The sequence below is a fragment of the Dendrobates tinctorius genome, unplaced genomic scaffold (assembly GCF_039654945.1).
Source record: "Dendrobates tinctorius isolate UK_male_01 unplaced genomic scaffold, ASM3965494v1 ptg000062l, whole genome shotgun sequence".
NCBI classification, from domain to species: Eukaryota; Metazoa; Chordata; class Amphibia; order Anura; family Dendrobatidae; genus Dendrobates; species Dendrobates tinctorius.
The window spans coordinates 12,536,766-12,555,308 of record NW_027361730.1 but is presented as its reverse complement, the minus strand read 5'-3'; the positions used below and the strand labels follow the sequence as shown (position 1 = coordinate 12,555,308).

Genomic DNA, 18,543 nt, shown 5'->3' with positions numbered 1-18,543 from the left:
ACGTCACAATTCCTTACACTGCCCCCCTTATATGGTGTTACTAAGAGGCTGTGAACCATATGCTCTGCATTCCCTGTGTGAACATTGCCACATAAGGATTATTTATTTACACTGGTGTGCCACATGGCCAATTCCTGATTGTAGGCTGGCTGTTTCATTAGGTATTATTGCACCTGTGCAGTTGCCATTTTATTTGGGTCCGCTGCACCCTGATAGTGCATTTGTATTGAGGCCTGTCTATACAGGTAAGCATAAAGAAAAAGTGGTAACAAGTTCTAATATCAAATCAGGGGAAAATCCCCACTTTCAATTCTCTACTCCGTCCCACAGCACCTCCTCCCTCTCCTCTCATTTCTGCTGAAGACTTTGCCTCCTTCTTTAAGCAGAAGATCGATAGGATCAGACAAAGCTTTGGCCCGCAGCCCCCAATGCCCCTCTTAGCCGCTCAGCCCTGTCCTGCAAAAGCCAGCTTCTCCACCATGACAGAAGATCAGCTCTCCACCCTTCTGTCAAGATCACACTTCACCACATGTGCCCTCGACCCGCTCCCGTCCCACGTCATCCCTAACTTGGCCACAGTCTTCATCCCAACTCTAACACATCTCTTCAACCTTTCACTTACAAATGGTGTCTTTCCCTCATCCTTCAAGCATGCCTCAATCACACCCATCCTCAAAAAGCCCTCCCTTGACCCATCCTCTGTGTCTAACTATCGCCCGATATCTCTTCTCCCTTACGACTCAAAACTACTGGAACAGCATGTATATCTTGAACTGTCCTCCCACCTCTCCTCCTGTTCCCTCTTTGACCGGTTACAATCTGGCTTCCGACCGCATCACTCAACTGAAACTGCCCTAACTAAAGTCACTAACGACTTACTAACCGCCAAGAGCAAGCGACACTACTCTGTCCTCCTTCTCCTGGACCTGTCCTCTGCCTTCGACACCATGGACCATTGCCCCCTCCTACAGATTCTCTCATCTCTTGGCATCACATACTTGGCCCTATCCTGGATTTCATCATACCTAACAGTCCGAACATTTAGTGTCTCCCTCGCACACACCACCTCCTCACCTCGTCCCCCTGTCTGTCGGTGTTCCTTAAGGTTCCGTCCTAGGACCCCTACTACTCTCCATCTACAACTTCGGCTTGGGACAGCTCATAAACTCCCACGGTTTGCAGTATCACCTCTACGCCGATGACACGCAGATCTACCTATCTGGACCCGACCTCAACTCCTTACTGACCAAAATCCCTCAATGTCTGTCTGCTATCTCAGCCTTCTTCTCTGCTCGCTTTCTCAAACTGAACATGGACAAAACAGAATTCATCATCTTTCCCCCATCTCACTCTACCCCTCCACCAGACCTATCCATCAATGTCAATGGCCGCTCGCTTTCTCCAGTCCCGCACGCTCGGTGCCTTGGGGTGATCCTCGACTCTGCGCTCTTTTTCAAACCACATATACAAGCCCTCGCCTCCTCCTGCCGCCTCAAACTCAAAAATATTTCCCGGATCCGCTTATTCCTCAACCACGAAACGACAAAAACACTAGTGCATGCTCTTATCTCCCGCATCGACTACTGCAACCTCCTACTCTCTGGCCTCCCCTCTAGCACTCTGGCACCACTCCAGTCCATCCTACACTCTGCTGCCCGACTAATCCACCTGTCTCCCCGCTATTCCCCAGCCTCCCCCCTATGCCAGGCCCTTCACTGGCTTCCTATTGCCCAGAGGCTCCAATTCAAAACCCTAACCATGACATGCAAAGCCATCCACATCCTGTCTCCTCCATACATCTGTGACATGGTCTCCAGGTACCTACCCGCACACAACCTTCGATCCTCTCAAGACCTCCTTTTCTACTCTCCCCTTATCTCTTCTTCCCACAGCCGCGTACAAGACTTCTTCTGTGCTTCCCTCATACTCTGGAACTCTCTGCAGCAACACATCAGACTCTCACCATCAACAGAAACCTTCAAGAAGAACCTGAAGACCCACCTGTTCCGACAAGCCTACAGCCTGCAATGAGCCTCGGTCTACTGAACCACTGCCCGACCTGCTCTACCTTCTCCTACTGTATCCTCATCCATCCCTGTAGACTGAGCCCTCGCGGGCAGGGTCCCCTCTCCTTATGTACTTGTGTGTCCCTTGTTTTACACATGTTTATTATACTTGTCTATATTTCCCCTTTTCACATGTAAAGCGCCATGGAATAAATGGCACTATATAAATGCATAATAATAATAAGAGTAGTTGTCACAGTTTGTATAGCATAAAAATGTAAACATCAGACAAATAGCAGCAAAAGCATTCTAATCTTTAGTGCAGAGATAGATATCTATAAATCTGTAAACAATTTCAAACACACTAGGTCCCCATGTATACAACTAATATGACCTATCCGAGAATGACATAAAACAGAGTCCATCCCCCCCCCCCCCCAAAGAAGAAGCTACACGTGAAACGCGCGTCGGGGACCAGCACTGCTTACTTAAGGTCATATTTCCCTGACCTATTCTTTTATTATTCTATCTATTGTTGGCTGCTATGTGTCTTAAGTAGATTATGCCCTGTTATAGGCATTATGCATTAGTAGATAGACAATCTATGGCAACACTTATTATAAGGCAGTGATGGCAAACCTATGGCACGCGTGCCAGAGAGGGCACGCAGAGCCCTCTCAGCTGGCACGCAGACTCGCCTCACTGCTCCAGAGCTGCAGCTTCATCCTTCCTCTCACTTATTGAGCGGCGCGGCCGTGGAGCTGAATGATGTCATCCAGCAGCGTCTCTCAATGTGTGAGAGGAAGTGAGAGCCGAGGAAGCTGCCGGCGCGCATAGAGGTGAGTGGGGCCGCTGGTGTGTGTGTGTGTGTGTGTGTGTGGTGAGTGTGGCCGCTGGTGTGTGTGTGTTTGCCAGTGATATGGGGAGAGGGCCAGTGATGGGGAGAAGGAAATGATGGAGGTGGTGGAATGGGCAATTTCTACATGAAGGGGATCATGATGGGGCATATTACTACAAGAAGGGAATCATGATGGGCATATTTCTACTTGAAGGGGATCATGACGGGCATTTCTACATGAAGGGGATCATGATGGGGCGTAGTTCTTCACGAAGGGGATCATGATGGGGCATTTGGCACGTGCTGGCACTACGTCCTAAATAATTGGGTTTTAGGTTGCAGTTTGGGCACTCGGTCTCAGAAAAGTTCGTCATCACTGTTAGAGGGGATTGCCCTTGACTGCACATTATAAATATTTATGTTGCCCTTTATATACTAACATTTTAGGTGCTTATGCTTAGTTGTGGTGGGGTTTTTCTGAGATCTAAAGCCTCCTATATGACTATTTGTTTTGTCATTCTCAGATTTCATTTTATGGCTTTTGCTTCCTTGCTCTCATTGGAATTTTTAATTCATTGAGAGGTGTAGTTTGGAAAATGGCGTCACTTATGGGGGTTCTGCTTTTCTGGCACCTTACGGGGCTCTGCCAATGTGACATGGCACTTCTCATCTGAGCTTTCCACTGTGCCTGAAAAGTAGTTTCCGATTACATGCAGGTTATTGGAGCGCTCAGGAGAAATTGCAGAACAAACTGAGAGGTCAATTTTTTTCCTATTAGCCATTCAAAAAATTAAAAACTTGAGACTAATACATCATTTTAGTGGTGAAAATGTAATTCTTACTTCACTGGCTAATGGTAGTAATTTCTTTGAGGCATGTGGTGTCAACATGCTCACTACACCTCTAGATATATTCATTAGGGGGTGTCGTTTGTAAAATTGGGTCACTTATGAAGGGATTCTCCTGTTCTGGCACCTCAGGGACTTTTCTGATGTGACATTGCACCCTCAAACCATTTCATCAGAATCTGAAGTGCTTATTCCATTTTGATCACATATGGGGTATTTGTGTACTCAGGAGAAATTGCATATTCTATAGTTCATTTTCTTACCCCTTTTGAAAATTAAAAACTTGGAGCCAAAGCAACATTTTAGTGGTAAAAATTGTCATTATCCATTGACTCCACTATTATACAATTCTGTGACTCACCTGAAGGTAAAAAATGCTCACGACATTCCTAGATGAATTCCTCAAGAGGTGTTTCTAAAATGGGGTCATTAGTGGGAGTTTCTGCATGTTAGGGACTCTTCAAATGTGCCGTACACCCAAACAGTAGTTTTCCCCCACATATGGGGTATCGGCGTATTCAGGAGAAATTGCACAAAAAAATTATACAATCCATTTTTTCCTGTTACCCTTGTGAAAATGCAAAATTTGGTGCTAAATCCACATTTTTGTGGGAAAAGTTCCTTATTTTTTTCTCATTCCACGTTGCTTTAATTCCCGTGAAGCACCTGAAGGGTTTTAAATTTCTTTAATGTGGTTTTTGGACATGTTGAGGGGTGCAGTTTTTAGAATGGTGTCAATTTGGGGTACTTTCTGTCATATAGGCCTGGCAGTCACTTATGTGAAGTAGTCCTTTAAAAATAATTATTTTCGTAAATTTTGATGGAAAATGAAGAAATTTCTGATCAACTTTTAACCCTTTTCTAACTTTCTAATTGTTTAAAAAAAAAAAAAATGATGCTGATGTAAAGTAGACATGTGGAAAATGGTATTTATTAACTATTTTGAGTGATATAGCTCTGGTTTAAGGGCATGAAAAGTAAAAATTCAAAACTCCCAAAATATTAAAAATTTAGGTGAAAATTTTTATATTTTCAAAAATAAACCAAATAATATGTGCTGACTGGTTCTCTCCAAGTACTTAGGAGAAGGTCAAGACATTGCAGCCAAATCTCTGTCCACTGTGATGCCAATTATCTCACATATGTGCTATACTGTTGTGTGGCCATTGGCCCGCCTCAGGTGGCTGGGACTTCAATCTCACCATAAGGTTATATTCACATGTTGCGTGTTTCCAGCAGACAAAACCTGCTCTTGGCAGTAAAGAAGCAATGTCAAAATCGGAAGTTTTGCTGAGTGTTTGTCACATCTTTGCTGCGTTTTTGTTAGGGTACATTTGTCTCTTGTGCATGCTGATAAAGTTTAGTGCATAAAAAAAAAAATCTTATTCAAGTCCATCAGGTATTGGCACCAGAAACGCAGCTAAACCTGATACGTGCGTTTCTTGCGGCTTTTTTTTTTTGCACCAATCATTGCTTTCAGTGGTTGAAAAACGCTCAAAGAAGGGACATCCTGCATTTTTCAAAAACACAGCTCTTTGACAAAGGTCAGAAAAAAAAACCCACCATGGTGTGTGAGATTTCTGAAATCTCATAGACTTTGCTGGTACTGCGAACCACATCTGAAAATTTGCATTAAAAAATGCATAAAAAAGCTGCAAAACTGCAACGTGAGAGCATAGCCTTACAATGTATGGATCGGCTTGGACACTTGCATCTGAAGGGCCAGAGACAATAGGTTCTGTCCTGACACTTTCACTTTAAAAGTCTGGAAATAGTGTATGATTTGTCAATGTTTTTCTTCTTTCTCTTGTTTTGCACAGTTCTGTCAGCCCAGTGGATGGCAGTTGTGTACAGAAAAGAATCCCCCGTCATTCTTCATTGCCGTTCTGACGGACATCAACTCAGAGCGTCATTACTGTAGTTGTTTCACCTTCTGGGAGGAGTGTGCACAGGTGATATTTCTTTTTAGCTACTTCGATTCTGTGGCACACCTACGTTATGTTATCATCTAGATATGTTACATGACTGATGCCCGATTTGTCAAGGCATGAAATAAGAAATGAAAGGGACTTACTTTTTTCTTTCCCCCATACCTTGCAAGCCTTTATTGTCCATTGGGTATCCCACATTTACGCTTGATACCATTTGTGATAATAGATTACTACCTCTTGTTTTTTTATTTACTTATTTGCTATTTTAATAAGTTTTCTTGAACTTGCACCCCCAAAAAAGTGAATGAAGGAGCTTCAGTGCACCTTTGGCACGTTCAAGGGCTCAGTGCAGCAGTCTGCCCCGTTAATTACCATGCCACAATCAAAATATGGGGATGTACATTTTGATAACTTGCCCAGAGTAACCGCTGCCTGAGCTGACATAGCAGGAGCCCAGCGACCATGTGCTCACACAGTATTTCTGCGGCTGCTCTTATCTCTCTCCTGTGTGCAGGGGCTGCTTGCTTCATTTCCGTGTATCGGTGTATGGGGTAGCAGTTGACAATTGGAGAAAGGGCTGAGAGCACACCCGCACTAACTGTGTGCGCCCACTTGCTAGATTATTGCGGTGTCAGTACACACACTAGGCCTAAGAAAATCCGTTAAGGCAGTCAACTCCATCAATCCATTTAAGAAAAGGAGCTTGATGATTGAGGGTGCGTAAAGGTGCTCCGAGGCTATGGCCACACCAAAGGTGCACCAAAGCTTCCTCCTTTGCATAAGAAATGAAATGCCTTCTTTCCCCCTGGAAAATTAAGCAAATAAAAACTATATATTACCGCAGAGGTGTACAACTCCAGTCCTCTAAAGCCATCAGCAATGCATGCTTGCAGGATTTCCTTAGTATTGCACAGGTGATATTTTATCACCTGCATAAATGATGATTCCAGCACCTTGTGTAATGCTAAGGAAATCATGCACTGTTGACCTTGAGGACTGGAGTTGTGCATCCCTGCACTACAGGGATGATTTTACAATGGATAAGTGCCATTTATGACTGTCCAAGTAGTTTAAAGAAGTTTTCCACTACAATGTATATGCCGCTCATCGATTTAAACCCATTAAATAAATATTTTTGTAAATGCCCTATGTTGTCATGTATGCCTGTGAACGGCGCTGTCGCTGCTCGCTCTGTCCGCATCTCGTGGCCTTGACTGCATCCGCTGCTGACATCCGCTGATATCACGTCAACTTCCAGACTTCCTTGAGTCACCTAGGCATGACCCAATCGTTGACGTGACATCAGTGGATGTCAGCGGCGGCTACAGCCGGGGGTCACATGATGCGGACTGAGTGAGCAGCAATAGCACCGCTCGCAGTCACATGACAACATAGGGTATTTACAAAAATACTTAATTAAAAGTTTTAAATCAATGAGCGTCATTTACATTCAATCTATGTGCGCTCTATACATTGTAGTGGACCCCCTCTTTCAGGATGACACACCCCATTTAATGGTACACTTAGTAAAGGTTACATTTTTATATGAAAAAAATTGTTCAATTTCATCTGATGTCTGGCTGACATGCTCTTCTGACTGGTGTTTTTGGGATACTAATTTTTAGGTAAATGCAATTTTTTAAGTCCATGAACTGCAAACTTCTGAACAGATGTTTTGCTCTGCAATTAATCATGGGCATATACTTTGTAGAATCTCCTAGACCAGAGAGATGGGGACGCTGAGGAAGATGCCCCCTTGCCGTCTGCAACCCAGCTCTATGCTCCAAAGACTCTGGTACTTGTATCACGTCTGGATCATCCAGAAGTCTTTAGGGTGAGTGTTCTTTGCTTGAGTAGCATGAGTTGGATATGTATGCATTCATTACACCCTTCAAGTAGTCACCATGTTCCATATCATTATATGGAATTATGCTAGTGATATGTTTGCAGCGCTAGGAATGTGTGTATAGAAATCCAGCAACATATTGCAAATATGATCTTTCCCCATACAGGATTCCCTAGGGCTGATCTACACCATTCATACGGACGGCCTCAGTATATCCCTGGAGAATGTTGTGGGAAACCTACTAACTTGCACTGTCCCTGTCGCTGGGGGCTCCCAGGTCAGTGCTGCATAAGTTACTAAGTTTTCTAAATTCTTCTCATTAAAGTTAAATGAAATTATTATTTTCTGAAGGAAACATAGCCCTGTTACTTAGTGGACAGATCACATGCCCGTGGCTGTCTGCTTGTGTGGACTTGTCTTGTATTCAATCTATTATTTGCTCCCCAGGTTTGTGTTTTTTTGTTTTTTTTTGACTCCATATTAATTTTTTCCTCCCAGTCTGACGTGGAGCAGGATGGTATGGTATGCACTTCATTATAATAGCTGACACGCTGCACACAGCCTGCTTTTCCTTTGCCATTATCACTCTCGAGAAAATGAAAGGTCCTTTCTTTGGGTGTAAAAAAAATAAATAAAATCTACAAACTCCAAGAAAGTAAATCATGATATTTTTATTTTTTAACCAAAAGTAGAGAACTGGAATAATGGCTTGCTCTCTTAGTAAGATGAAAGCATGTGAAGGGACTGTCTTAGGAAGTTAATGCCTGTCTATATGGCCTGGTAGGACATTTGGACATCTTAAAGGGGGAAGCCCTCTGCTCTGTATAACTGCCTCCTGTTCTGATGACTTGTTACATGGCCAGTCCCTTCATCCTTAGCTGCTGCTGTGTCACCACATTTGTCTAGCATACACTGCTGCAGGAGAAATGTCCGTCTGGCTTGTTTTTCTGTGGCACTGTATATTTAAACCTTGAAATATGAGTCAAGTGGTCTCTGTGTTTTGTAAAAATTTGTAAAAGACCCTTTCATTGACCAAGCCTTAAAGCTTATTTCACAATACATTCTGCATATATTTGACATAGATCCGTCAGACCTGAGAAGGCTATTGTACTTACTCTTAATATCCATGTCAAAATGGCTGTAAAATCCACAAAATAAAATACATGAGTCCTTCAAGAGTTGACACACAAAATACTAATTTCCATTTTAGTTAAGAAAACTTTAGCAAAATATTATACAACCATTCTTACTTGGATTTTCAAAGTAAGCACACCAGTCTCATTAGGTCTAGATAATCTAATAAGTCCTGTATGCTGTTTATAATTTAAATCTGAAGGCTACTGCGCTTTAATGAGCAACCATTTCTTTAGTTTTTGCCCTCTTCATTAAGTGCTGTATAGCCAGCAAAATGGAAGGAATCCTCTTCTATCTTCTCCCCCGGGTCCCTTGATGGCACAGACCCAACTGTCTCCTCTCGGGTTATAATTTCACTCCTTAGATTTTATTATGAAACGAACACCCACGACAACGTGCCATGAATTTAGAGTGCTGTACTTCAGGTTAAATTAAAATAAAGGGGCTACATTATTGACAAAACCAAGGTACCCCTGTGTCCAGTTCTCGACAGTTATGACTTGTTGCATTTGTAAATTAGTAAATTCCTCACACTCCAGCCCCATTTTCCAGATGCTTAAAGGGAAACCCCAACACTTCTAGGAATCTGAGACTTAAATGTCTAGTATATGAATCCTTCGCATTTAATACCCCTTCCTATTAATAGATGATGCTTCCATAGCACTTTGTCGCCTGTCGAGTATTATATGTATTAAAAATAATACATGTTTATAATTTGTGGTATTTTAGGGGGTGGAATCCGTTTCCTTTCTCTGCTGCACTTTCCATAATATCACTTCTTATCTTCATGTACACTGGCATGTGCCTGGCCACGATGTGTCTGCGTTGCTAGAGTGGGCTCCTCTCAAGCTTGACAGTCCAATTCCTAGTTTCGCGTTTGGCACAGAGGGTATGATGACATTTGTACCGGAGATCTCAAGACTGTGCTTAGTAATTGTTTATGGCACTTGGTAAGAACTGCGCAATTGAATAGTATTGTCATTAAAGGCCAACTAAACTGGCGGTGATCTCTTACATGGGTATGTCAGCACATTTACAGTTCTGATTTAAAAGTGTATAGGGCCGACTGGGTAATTTGTCAGGTGAGGAGATGAGCACATTCTGCAAACACAATGTGGCTGTTTAGTTGCCTAAACTTTTGTAGTTGACCTTAACCTCTTCACTCCCTTAGTAATGCACTCCTGTCACAAATTAGTCACCTTGTCCTACATTGCAGTCTGTCTGCCACTCTGATTTGCTGGAACTGAATTTTCACCTACATTAATTTACCTGAATCCCACTATATTACTGACTAGTAACAAAGCTTCTGTTTCACATCTGAATATTTCTGTCTGATTTCTGTAGAGAACCATATCCCTGGGAGCAGGGGACCGCCAAGTGATCCAGACCCCAATATGTGATTCTCTTCCAATCAGCAACTGTAGTGTAGCCTTGTTATTTCGACAGCTTGGTAAGTAACCACATGTCAGTCTCTTACCGTATATAATCCCAGATTTTCACCCCTTTTTTTTGGGCTGAAAGTCCCCCTCTCGGCTTATACATGAGTCATATACCTGGGGGTCGGTGGGGAAGCGGGGGTGTCAGATCATACTTGCCTCCCCTGGCGCGGTCTCTGAATCCCCCCGCTTCTCCACGGTCTCCCTTCCTGCCTTCAGCGGTCACATGGTACCGCTCATTAAACTCATGAATATGCACATATTCATGAGTGTAATGAGCGGTACCACGTGACCGCTGAAGGCAGGAAGGGAGACCGTGGAGAAGCGGGGGGCTGCAGAGACCGCGCCAGGGGAGGTAAGTATAGCGATATTCACCTGTCCGGGGTGTCCATCGCTGCTCACCGCTGTCTGCTGCATCCTCTGTCTGCTGCATCCTCTGTCTGTGACTGGTAAGGCAGCAGGGGGGTGCGGTGATGTGGTTAGTGCGCGCTGCGCCCTCTGCTGCCTGAATGTCACTGACAGACGACAGGGCAAACAGTGGTGAGCAGCGATGGCCCCCAGACGGGTGAGGTCCTGAGCAGGAGAGGTGAGTATGGCATTTTTTTTTTTGCAGCAGCAGCATATGGGGGCATTTTCTATGGGGCAGCATATGGGGGAATATCCTGTGGGGCAGCATATGGGGGCATATCCTGTGGGGCAGCATATGGGGGCATATCCTGTGGGGCAGCATATGGGGGCATATCCTGTGGGGCAGCATATGGGGGCATATCCTGTGGGGCGAGATTGTGGGGGCATAGTCTGTGGGGCAGCCTGTGGGGGCATAGTCTGTGGGGCAGCCTGTGGGGGCATAGTCTGTGGGGCAGCCTATGGGGCCCATCATGAACTGTATGGGGCTCCTGATTAAATATGGATATTCAAAAACATTTAACCTACTGATGTCTCAATTAATTTTACTTTTATTGGTATCTATTTTTATCTTTGAAATTTACCAGTAGCTGCTGCATTTTCCACCCTAGGCTTATACGCGAGTCAATAAGTTTTCCCAGTTTTTTGTGGCAAAATTAGGGGGTCGGCTTATACACGAGTATATACGGTACTTGTTTTTTTTACTTGTTCTTGTTTAACTTTTTGCCTTTAATATTTCTGATCTCCAGGTATCACCAATGTGTTGTGCCTGTTTTGTGCAGCTCTCACCGAGCACAAGATTTTGTTCCTTTCTCGGAGTTACCAGCGCTTGACTGAAGCCTGCAGAGCTCTCCTGGCTATAATGTTTCCTCTCAGATACAGGTATTATTTGTATTGGATATAGACACTGAAAGTCCCACTGGCCTAATGCTGCTTTTTCTATTGGTATCTTCTGGTAAAGCCATGATCTGCTATTTAAATACTACTCCATCACCTACAATTCAGTGTTTAAAATAAAACCAGACTTAGTTTGCCATACTTTTCACATCTTCTAATGACTGGGCTTAGTAACAAGTAGTTTTTTTTTTTTTTTTGTTGTTTGTATTTTTAAATTGTGTTCCATAAACTTTTGCATTAGTTAAACCACTGTTAATGTTATTGGAGTTGTCCTGCACATAAAACGGGGATAGGTGTTTGATCACTTGTGGTCCGCAGTGGTGGTGTGACCATGACCTCTCACAAAAACGGGGGTCCGATGTCTCCTGTTGGAATTGATTGCCAGTCATTATCTATGTGGAACGTAAGGGAGTATATGTTTTATTAGGTATTATCCAATGCAAGGACAGTGCACAGGAGCAACGGCTGCTCTGTTCATAACAGGGACACACGACGCCCTTTCTCATGATCTGTGGGATCTCCAATGATAGAACATAAATATATGTTTGGTAACTCTCCTTACAAAGGTCATTTATGTTACAGATTTAACATAAGAAAATGTAAAAAAAAATTGCAGAAATTGTTTTACTGTGTCGCCTCATTGGGGGACACAGAACCATAGGTGTTAAGCTGCTGTCCACTAGGAGGCGACACTATGTATAATCTGAAAAAGATTAACTATGGCTCCTCCCCTGCAGTATAAACCCCTGGACGGCCTCAGCCTTCTCCAGTTTTTGCTTTGTGTCGCAAGGAGGCACACCTTTTTTTCGTCCATTTTTTTTTTTTTTTTCCTTTTTCGTCCGGAATACAGATGAAGAAAAGTGGGTCTCCAGGGAGACTCCTGGCATGGCTCCTTCCTTGGCCCCCTTTTTAGGGGTGCCCAGTTGAAGTGGAAGACGGCTATTTCCCATGTCGCTCCTTCCCAGTCCCTCGGGTACTGGTCCGAAGTTGAGACCCCCCTCCTTCCCCAACCCCCTTGGTGTCTGGGTTGAGGTCGAGGCGAGGATGAAGACCCCCTGGCGGTGACAAACGCACCCTCCCTAATCCCCCTCAGGGGGCATTAGGTTGAGACACCTCAGGTAGGGTCAGTGAATAGATGGCACTCTGCACCAGGGACCACAGACCAGTTGTGGGATCCTGCTGGGACCGGGGGAGGGTGCAGGCAGACATGGCACAGCAGAGAAAGGGCTTTCTGCGCCCCTGTCTCTGCAGCAGCAGCGGCTCCAAAGCGCTCCACAGGGACCCCCCAAACAGGAACCGCTACCCCTGCTGCCCCCACCGCTAGCCAGTCGCCCATTCCGGGGGGGGGTCTGGTACAAATCCGACCCCCTCCCGGACTACCGTGCCGCCCTGAAGCCCTCTTGGGCATCAGACCTCTACTTGAGACCGCGGCTTTGGCCTAGCTGAAGCTGCCGCCTTTTCTCCGCCATACCCCCCCACCCCCCCCGCCCCCCGGATGACTGAAATGACACTCTATAGTGTCATAGAAGGGGCGGATCGAGGCAGAAAGGGCGCGTTTCTACATAGCCCAGCGCGCCCTTTTCAGCTCTCCACCCCCTCCTCCCTCTCCTCAGCGTCCCGTTGGCCATTTTTTTGGCTGCAGACATCCTGACAACAGACACCTCCAGCAAGAAGGAGAACCACAGCAGTCTCCGGGGGGCACAGAACTGGGATTTGTCGGCGCTGGACCTAGGGGCACACTGGTGGGGTAAGTTCACAGCTGGGTTCTCTTTACTCAATGAATCAATACTACCTATAAGGCTCTCTGTGGGTTCCCTCTGCGTAGCCACCCTTGTAGGATCCCTGATAGCCAGCCTCTGTGCACTATGCCGGGCTCAAGAAAGAGAACCAGGCTGGAATGTTTCTATGCTTTTTCCACAGCCTGCAAAGCCACGCTCCCCAGTGGCAGCACGTATCGGCACTGCTGGGATTGCATCCAGAACTCTGGGTCAGAACCCCAGGGGGCCCCTACCAACGCTTCAGTGTCGGATACCATGCCGGAATGGGCCACTCAGATGTCGCAGTCTATGACACAGTCCATAGATAACTTAACCACTACATTGCTGCAGCTCTGCATGGTCGTGTCCCAGCTATGAATGTTACCCAGCAAACGGACAGCTTGTCTCAGGAACATGCTGCTTCCGTCTCGCACAGACGTAAGCGGACCCACAGGTCTCGATCACCTGAGTCGTCCTATAGCACAAGGTCATCCCCCCGAGGGAGAGACACCGTCATTCCAGGTCTCCTAGGCAGTCCCCTGTCAGAGACAGACAATGCAGTTCACCACACAGATCCCCCGCCACAGAAGACCTCCGCCCCAGATCGCCCACCAGGAAACACCTTAGCGATACACAGGATTCGGAAGGCATCTGTGACTCCGACTCAGACAACGAAATGGAGAGGTCCGTGGTACCTTCTCCCCCTAGCAATACAGCGCTAGTTGAGGACATAATCTCTGCCATCCATCGGGTGCTGGAAATTTCGGAGCCTGCCCCGGAAGCCCCAGAACATAAGATTTGCTTCGAAAGTGTTCTGAAACCACCTAAGGTCTTCCTTAATCACCATGAGTTTCAGAAGATACTTACTAAGCAGTTTTCGCAGCCTGAGAAAAAATTTGCCAATCGCAAATATTTGTAAGCGAAGTACCCCTTCTCACAGAAGGACACCAAACAGTGGACAGATCCACCTGAAGTGGACCCCCCGGTTTCTAGACTAGCAGCACAGACCCTACTGTCTCTGCCAGATAGCTCAACCCTCAGGGACGCAGCAGACCGGCAAGTAGAACGCATGGCTTGTTCCATTTTCGAAGCGGCAGGGGCCTCCCTGGCCCCTGCGTTCGCTTCAATTTGGACGGCCAAGGCCATCCTGGCTTGGGCCAAAAAACTGCAGGAATTTCACCTCATCATGACTCACGAACTCTGGAAGACACCCCACCAGTAGGCGGGCGACTTTTACTCTTTCAGCAAGTCTGGCTGCCTATTACAGAAGACAGGAGGGTCAGGGAAATAGTGTCTTCCGAATACAAGATAGAGTTCATTTCCAGTCCACCGAACCGGTTCTTCCTCTCTGTTCCACCAACACCATCAGACAAGGCTCGTGCCTTCCACCAAGCGGTCTCCTCTCTCCTTCAAGCAGGAGTCGTGGTGCCGGTTCTCGCGAACGAAAGATTCCGAGGGTTCTACTCCAGTCTATTTGTAGTTCCCAAGAAAGGAGGCAGCGTCCGGCCCATACTAGACCTAAAACAGCTCAACAAATATGTACGGGTCCGTCATTTCCGCATGGAGTCCCTCCGGTCCATCATAACATCCATGAAGCAGGGAGAATACCTTGCCTCCATAGACATACAAGACGCATATCTGCACATACCAATTTCTCCCGCCCATCAAAGGTTTCTCAGGTTCGCGGTCAACCAAAACCACTAACAGTTTGTCGCCCTCCCGTTCGGACTCGCCACGGCTCCAAGAACGTTTACCAAGGTCGTGGCAGCCACCATAGATGTTCTACACTCCAGAGGCATTCTAGTCGTTCCGTTCCTGGACGACCTTCTCATCAAGTCTTCCACCTTCAAGGACTGCGAGGTCAGTGTCTCATTCACAATCGACACACTGAGTCGTCTGGGATGGTTAGTCAACCTACAGAAATCGTCGACAACCCCGAGTCAGACTCTAAACTTCCTGTGAATGTTATTCGACACCTCCAGGGGTCTGGTGCTCCTTCCCAAGGACAAGACACTAGCCCTCCGTCTGGGAGTTCGCACGCTCCTCCGCAATCCTCCCCGATCTCTCCGGTTTGCCATGAGAGTCCTCGGCAGGATGGCTTCAGCAATGGAGGCAGTGCCATTTGCCCAGTTTCACCTCAGGCCTCTTCAACTAGCCATCCTCAGATCTTGGGAGTTCCGGTTGACATCGTCAACCAGGAGGTCCCTACATTGGTAGCTCAAGCCAACTTGGCTTGCACGAGGCGATGAGAGAAGTGGCACATATCCTCCACTGGGTGGAAGACACGGGGTCGGTACTCTCTGCGGTCCACATTCCGGGTGTGGAAAACTGGAAAGCCGACTTCCTCAGCAGGCAAGGAATGGACTCGGGGGGGGGGGGGGGGGGGGGGGGGTGGTCTCTCCTCCCCGAAATTTTTTACCAGATCTGTCAACGCTGGGGGAACCCGGATGTGGACCTAATGGCATCCCATCTCAATGCCAAGGTCTCCAATTTCATGGCCAGGACACACGACCCGCGGTCGCTCGGAGCGGATGCCCTGGTCCAGGACAGGACCCAGTTCCAGCTCCTGTACATCTTTCCACCCCTCCCCCTGATCTCCAGGGTCGTGAGGAAGATCAAACAAGCAGGAGTTCCAACCATCCTGATCGCGCCGGTCTGGCCCAGACGTACATGGTACGCCGACATCGTACAACTTACAGCAGACGCCCCCTGGCGTCTCCCTGACCGTCACGACCTTCTGTCACAAGGTCCGTTCTACCATCATAATTCAGGGGCTCTCAATTTGACGTCATGGCCCTTGAAACCTGGATTCTAACCAAGGCAGGGTTCTCACCGGATGTCATTGCGACCATGATAAGGGCAAGGAAGCCAGCCTCCGCCAAGATTTATTATCGTACCTGGAGAGCTTTCTTTTCCTGGTGCGAAACTCACGGACAAGTCCCACTCCCTTATTCCCTCCCGAAGGTACTAGGTTTCCTTCAATCGGGCCTAGACGCCAAGCTATCCCTAGGCTCGCTTAAGAGTCAGGTGTCAGCGCTTTCAGTCCTTTTTCAAAGGCGCATTGCTACCAAACCGCAAGTAAGGACTTTACTCCAGGGAGTTTCCCGATTGGTTCCCCCCTACAGACGTCCACTGGAAACGTGGGACCTAAACCTGGTCCTGACAGCATTGCAGGCACCACCCATCGAACCTCTTAAAAAAGTTCCACTCTGCATTCTGTCACAGAAAGTGGTTTTTCTAGTGGCAATCATTTTGCTACGCAGAGCGTCGGAATTGTCAGCACTTTCCTGCAGACGGCCTTTCCTAGCTTTTCACCAGGACAAGGTGGTTCTCCGTACTGTACCATCCTTCCTTCCGAAGGTTGTGTCCACCTTGCACCTAAATGAGGAAATCTCACTGCCATCCCTTTGTCCGGTTCCGGTTCATAGAGAGGAAAAGGCTCTGCATTTGCTTGACCTCGTCAGAGCATTGCGGATTTACGTGTCCAGGACTGCACCCTTCCGGAAGTCTGATTCCCTCTTCATTCTTCCGGAAGGCGGTCGCAAGGGCCTGCCGGCTTCCAAGGCTACCCTTGCCAGGTGGATCAAATCCACCATACAAGACGCTTACCAACTGAACAATTCTCCTCTTCCGGCCGGTATCACGGCACACTCTACGCGGGCAGTAGGGGCCCCTGGGCCATTCAGCACCAGGCTTCGGCACAACAAGTGTGTAAGGCGGCCAATTGGACTAGCCTGTACACGTTTACAAAACACTACAGTATTCATACCCAGTCCTCAGCGGACGCCAGCCTGGGTAGACTGGTTCTGCAGGCGGCAGTGCCCCAAGTTTAGGGACCTGTTATCACAATATTCGTCCATTGCTTCCCACCCAGGGACTGCTTTGGGATGTCCCATGGTTCTGTGTCCCCCCAATGAGGTGACAGAGTAAAGGAGATTTTTGTGTACTCACCGTAAAATCTTTCTCTTAGCCTCTAATTGGGGGACACAGCTCCCACCCTGTTGCCCTTATGGGCCGTTGTTACGTTTGAGTTCTCATATTGTTCTTTGAGCTCGTGCATAGTAGCCTTCTTACAGGCATGGTTATGTTATTCTGTTACGTTCCTCCTAATGCTTTTGCACAAAACTGGAGAAGGCTGATGCCGTCCAGGAGTGTATACTGCAGAGGAGGAGCCATAGTTAATCTTTTTCAGATTATGCATAGTGTCTCCTCCTAGTGGACAGCAGCATAACACCCATGGTTCTGTGTCCCCCAATTAGAGGCTAAGAGAAAGAGATTTTACGGTGAGTACAAAAAAATCTCCTTTTTTCCCCCAATTTCGACCAGAAATATTTTTTCCCATTATCAACTGTGACCTTCAGAAAAAAACCTATCGAACGTGTTAGGTCTCTTGAAAATGAGTTTTCAAGGGAGAACAATATTTGTGTTCTGTTAAAGTCAGACACAGAACTGCAAGAAAAAGGAGGTGGAAATGGCTAAGCCTCTAAGTCTTTACATGAACTAAACAATTTTGAGATGATCCGTTAAATCTTGATGTAGAACTCGTGACATTTGTATTCCCCTTAATGTAGACCCCCTGCAGGCTCACTGGTTTGCCTCCTTATTCTTTTTCAGTTTCACGTATGTGCCCATTCTCCCTGCTCAGCTTCTTGAGGTTCTGAGCACACCAACGCCATTCATTATTGGTGTAAATGCTCTCTTTCGGGCAGAGACCCAAGATCTGGTAAGAATATTTCATGAATTTATTATGCCTTACTTTACTGCATGCCAGAACATGATTTTTAAGGTAACAATCCATGCTGTAAAGGTTTAATACATTAAATTCTTTCTGACTTATCTGGGAATACTTTTACAAGTTTGCAGTTGGGAAATGCAAGTGTTAGGCTAGTTTCACACCAGCGTTTTTTGCGCTGCGCTTCGTGCGCAATAGAATCGCATGCCAAAAAAACGCATCATGCGTTTTGTATAAATTTGCTTTTTTTTTAGGCGCATGCGGTTTAACCAGTTTCTAGCCATGTTAACTCTTTAAACACCTGCGTTCCCTTAGATTGTAATGTGATTTTTTATTTTGCGCATTCCGTGCGCAAGGGTTTTTTTCGAGACAGGTCGGACGGACCAAAAATGCAACAGGTTGCGTTCGGCGCGCCTAGGCGCACACTGCAAAAAACCGCATGCACATGAAAATGCATACGAACGCGTGCATACGCTAGACCATGCGCCCCCATGTTTAAAGATAGGGGCGCAGGACGCATGTGCATGGACACGCACAAAGCGCAGCGCTAAACGCTAGTGTGAAACCAGCCTTACTTAAAACCCAATCTTTCTACATCAGTGCTTCTATTGAAAAAATGTGCATTCTTCTCAGTCATGTCTGTAATTAATTCATGATATTAAATTATCTGTTAAGCTGGTGCATTACTGACCACTCCTCTAGAAATTTGGTAA

The 18,543-nt window shown here is 46.4% G+C and overlaps 1 protein-coding gene across 9 annotated transcripts in view; it reads left to right on the top strand.

Moving 5' to 3' along the window:
* The window catches only part of SBF1 (SET binding factor 1), a 198,275-nt gene that overhangs the window by 64,787 nt on the left and 114,945 nt on the right, over positions 1-18,543 (top strand). For 6 of the 9 annotated variants that reach the window (XM_073579272.1, XM_073579278.1, XM_073579275.1 and 3 more), the window contains exons 3-9: positions 5,513-5,644; positions 7,335-7,457; positions 7,636-7,746; positions 7,968-7,991; positions 9,948-10,053; positions 11,194-11,326; positions 17,713-17,821. In XM_073579272.1, the coding sequence (XP_073435373.1) occupies positions 5,513-5,644; positions 7,335-7,457; positions 7,636-7,746; positions 7,968-7,991; positions 9,948-10,053; positions 11,194-11,326; positions 17,713-17,821 (738 nt within the window). The remainder of the gene's footprint in view (positions 1-5,512; positions 5,645-7,334; positions 7,458-7,635; positions 7,747-7,967; positions 7,992-9,947; positions 10,054-11,193; positions 11,327-17,712; positions 17,822-18,543) is intronic. The other 3 variants (XM_073579279.1, XM_073579273.1, XM_073579277.1) reach the window with 1 other exon arrangement.